The following is a 3,826-nucleotide window of genomic DNA, read 5'->3' as shown; positions in this document are numbered from 1 at the left end:
TGGTAAGGGTAGGCAATGGGGGTTAAGTGACTTGCCCAGGGTCACACAGCTAGGAAGTGGCTGAGGCCAGATTTGAACCTAGGACCTTCTGTCTCTAGGCCTGACTCTCAATCCACTGAGCCACCCAGCTGCCCCCAACATTTATATTTCTTAATTGAGTATTTTCTATTCAATAGAGAACTTTTCTCTTCTTTACAATTGCTTAAGTGAGTTACATTGTAGAGTTGTTGTTGTTTGGTTATTTCAGTCATGCCCAGATCCATTTGGGGTTTTCTTGGCAAAGATATTGCATGATTTGCCTTTGCCTTTTTCAGCTCATTTCACAGTAGAAGACAAGATGGTGAAAAGGGAATTAATACTTCCTTTTTTTTCTAGAACTCTCTAGCAACTCTGTGTTAGGAAATTCTTCATTTTCTTCCTCCTTTCTTCTCTTTTGGTGTTTCTTATGTTTGTTTCCTTTTCCATCTCCTGGTGGATTTTCATTCTCCTTCTCTTTTGACTTGGCACTATCCTTCATGGTGTGACCATCTCTTGCTGAAAGCTTTTCTGGATAATTGCCACCTTTGTTGCAAGTGTGGTGACCTGTTGCTCCTTGAGGTATATTTCGTTTATTAGGAGACTGTCCCCTAAAAACTGGAGGGGATCTTGATCGTGAATGATATCCCCGATATGGGGGGGACCTTGATCTGGAGCAGTGATATCCATGAGATCTGGATCTTGCACGATAATTTTGACTTTTCCCTCTGCCTCTTCGGGAAGGTAATCGTGAATAAGAAGGAGAGTGTGAACAACTAAAGGACCGAGAATAGCAACAGGAACATGAAGAACCAGATCTTGATTTAGAATAGATATGTGAACTTCTTGAATAGGAGGAGCCCCTAGATGGCGATTTAGACCTTGAAAATGAGCATCCATGCTTCTTTTGAATCTTTTTGTATTCCATCATCTCCTTAGCAAAATCATTTGTAAAATCATATAGTTTGGACTTTTTCTTTTCCTCCTCTTTTAGACGTCTTTGCTCTCTGTAGAACTCTTCCCTGGATAATGGTAGAGCTTGTGTTGTTGGGATAGTATTTGAATGAGCTGTTTGTACTGCTGTTGATAAATTTGTAGGTGCTGGAGGGAAACCTGGAGGAGGGACATTGTAGCCAGCAGGTGGTGGTTGCCCAGGTGGAAAATGAGGTGGGAACTGAGGTGGTGGATACAAAGGAGGCGGTGGTACAGGTGTTGCTGGTAGTGATGGGCCTTGAGTCCTCTGTGAGTGTTCACCAAGATGTTGTCTTCGATTTATGCTTGGTTTCCAACCATGTCTACCACTAGCAGCAGAATGAGCAGCATTTGTTCTTACTGGATCAATTGTAGGTATCAACTGTCCATGCAAAAGGGACTGCCCAAGCAAAGAAGGTGCCCCAAGTACAGGTATCTGATAGGTCTTTTCTTCCATTAGTGCATGAATTGTTATTGATGAAGAAGTTTTAGGATGATCTGATACCAAAACTGCAGCAGGTATAATTTTATTATCAGGATCACAGAAAGGCCCATCTGGTTTTTCTGTGGCAGTTATATCAGGAACTGGTGCTGGAGTAGAAAGTTGATTTATAGGAACAGCAGAGGAAGACTGATTAGGAGTCATGGATGATGATATAGAAGTAGCAGCATGAATAGATGCAGATTTCACTGGAATCATCAAAGGGTCCTGTTGTCTTGAAATTGGAAGTCTCATCACTGGTTGTAGATTCCGTTGAATCAGTGGTCTTGGAGGTGGAATTGGAGGTGGGGGTGGGCGCATTTTATTTTGAAGCCTTTTAGTATAACCAGTTTCATTTTTGAAGTTATTAACAGCCTGGAGCAAAAACTTGTTGGCAATTAAAGCATCAGGAGATACATCATTCTGATGACAAGTTGGACATGTCTGTTCGTCTGATTCTAGCAATGCTGTTCTTATGCATTCATCACAATAACTGTTTCCACAGCAAGGTATGACAACTGCATCAGTCACTATATCTTTGCAGATTAGACATAACAATTCATCTGGAATAGGGTCATTCTCTTCTGATAAAGAGGATGGTTCCTCTGTTTGGAAAGGTATCTGATAGGTCTTTTCTTCCATTAGTGTATGAATTGTTATTGATGAAGTTTTGGGATGATCTGATACCAAAGCTGCAGCAGGTATAATTTTATTATCAGGATCACAGAAAAGCCCATCTGGTTTTTCTTTGGAAGTTATATCAGGAACTGGTGCTGGTGTAGAAGGTTGATTTATAGGTACAGTAGAGGAAAGGGAAGACTGATTAGGAGTCATGGATAATGATATAGAAGTAGCAGCATGAATAGATGGAGATTTCACTGGAATCATCAAAGGGTCCTGTTGTCTTGAAACTAGAAGTTGCATCACTGGTTGTGGATTCCGCTGAATCAGTGGTCTTGGAGGTGGGGGTGGGCGCATTTTATTTTGAAGCCTTTTAGTATAACCAGTTTCATTTTTGAAGTTATTAACAGCCTGGCGCAAAAACTTGTTGGCAATTAAAGCATCAGGAGATACATCATTCTGATGACAAGTTGGACATGTATGTTCATCTGACTCTAGCAATGCTGTTCTTATGCATTCATCACAATAACTGTTTCCACAGCAAGGTATGACAACTGCATCAGTCACTATATCTTTGCAGATTAGACATAACAATTCATCTGGGATAGGGTCATTCTCTTCTGATGAAGAGGATGGTTCCTCTGGTAGGAAAGGTAGTTTTTCTTTCTTCCCTATGGCATATGCCTCTGCATTTATAATTGGAATAACATATTTACCAGTGTTGGTAAGCATAGCACCTTTCATGTTAGGATCTTTCACCTCCATCATAAAACTTCTAGGGATTCCAGTACTCTTTTTAATTCTGGGAACTGGTTTAAAGTTTTTATCCCCATTTGTTGGGCAATTCTTTATGTAATGGCCAGATTTGCCACACCGGAAACAGGTATAAGATGGTGGAGGTGGACCCAGAGGCTTCTTCATGTAATTGATTGGATCATATTCGTGGGCAGACTGTACCATCATTGCTTTAATTTTATCTTCTTCAGAAGCATTGGCTTCAGCCAGATTGGCAGTCTTTATAAGCTGGGCCAGAGAAGTAGATACAGAAGAGTCATCAATCTTCATTTTAGTTTCCATTTTAGCCTCCAATTGAATATTAGGAGGCATATCGAACTGTCTCCTCAATGAATTAGATAGGTTTGCTTTTGAGGTTCCACTCACTGGTTTAGTTTGTCTTAAAACATATGTCTTGCTTGTAGATATAACACCTTCAACAGGGATTCTTCTTACCATAACAGATGAATTCTTGTAAATCAGGGCATTGTCATCTGTGTATTCTTCTTTTGTTTCTGCATTGCTGATCTGTAGATCACAGCTCGAAGCCCTGAGTTTTTCTCTCCCCATGATTTGCTTCTTCAAATCACACAGGGAGATGTAGAGGCCATCAAAGGTAACGGTATCATAGTTGAGTTTGGAGAAAAATTTATAATGCACACAGGACATGGTGCCAAAAGTTCCCTAAGGCTCAGTGATGAGACCTGATACTCTGAATTATATGTATATTTATAGACTTAAGAGATATGCACACACACAAAAAACCACTCAGAAACTGAGGGAACTTTAGCCCTTATTGCCACCCCACCCCAATACTCAAATCACTGGGGAGCAGGGGGGTATGGGGAAAAGGAATTTGGAGGCAGGGAGCAGTTTAGCTAAATACACTAAGTGCTTCTCTGAAGAAATTCAGCTTACCTCCAACAAAGTTCCAATCTCCAGTCAGAAGAGCCTAGGAGTCTC

General features: G+C 40.7%; 1 protein-coding gene across 1 annotated transcript; it reads right to left on the bottom strand.

The window, feature by feature from the left end:
- Positions 1-352: 352 nt before the first annotated feature.
- Positions 353-3,532, bottom strand: LOC123254889 (E3 ubiquitin-protein ligase RBBP6-like). Its single transcript, XM_044683789.1, has 4 exons — positions 3,251-3,532; positions 2,501-3,172; positions 987-1,843; positions 353-896 (listed from the first exon to the last, which is right to left on the bottom strand). The coding sequence occupies exons 1-4, from the start codon at positions 3,530-3,532 to the stop codon at positions 353-355; spliced, it is 2,355 nt and encodes a 784-aa protein (XP_044539724.1).
- Positions 3,533-3,826: the final 294 nt, after the last annotated feature.

This window comes from Gracilinanus agilis, unplaced genomic scaffold, assembly GCF_016433145.1.
Source record: "Gracilinanus agilis isolate LMUSP501 unplaced genomic scaffold, AgileGrace unplaced_scaffold34991, whole genome shotgun sequence".
NCBI classification, from domain to species: Eukaryota; Metazoa; Chordata; class Mammalia; order Didelphimorphia; family Didelphidae; genus Gracilinanus; species Gracilinanus agilis.
The sequence above is the reverse complement of the archived record's forward strand: the minus strand, read 5'-3'. Positions and strand labels throughout refer to the sequence as shown.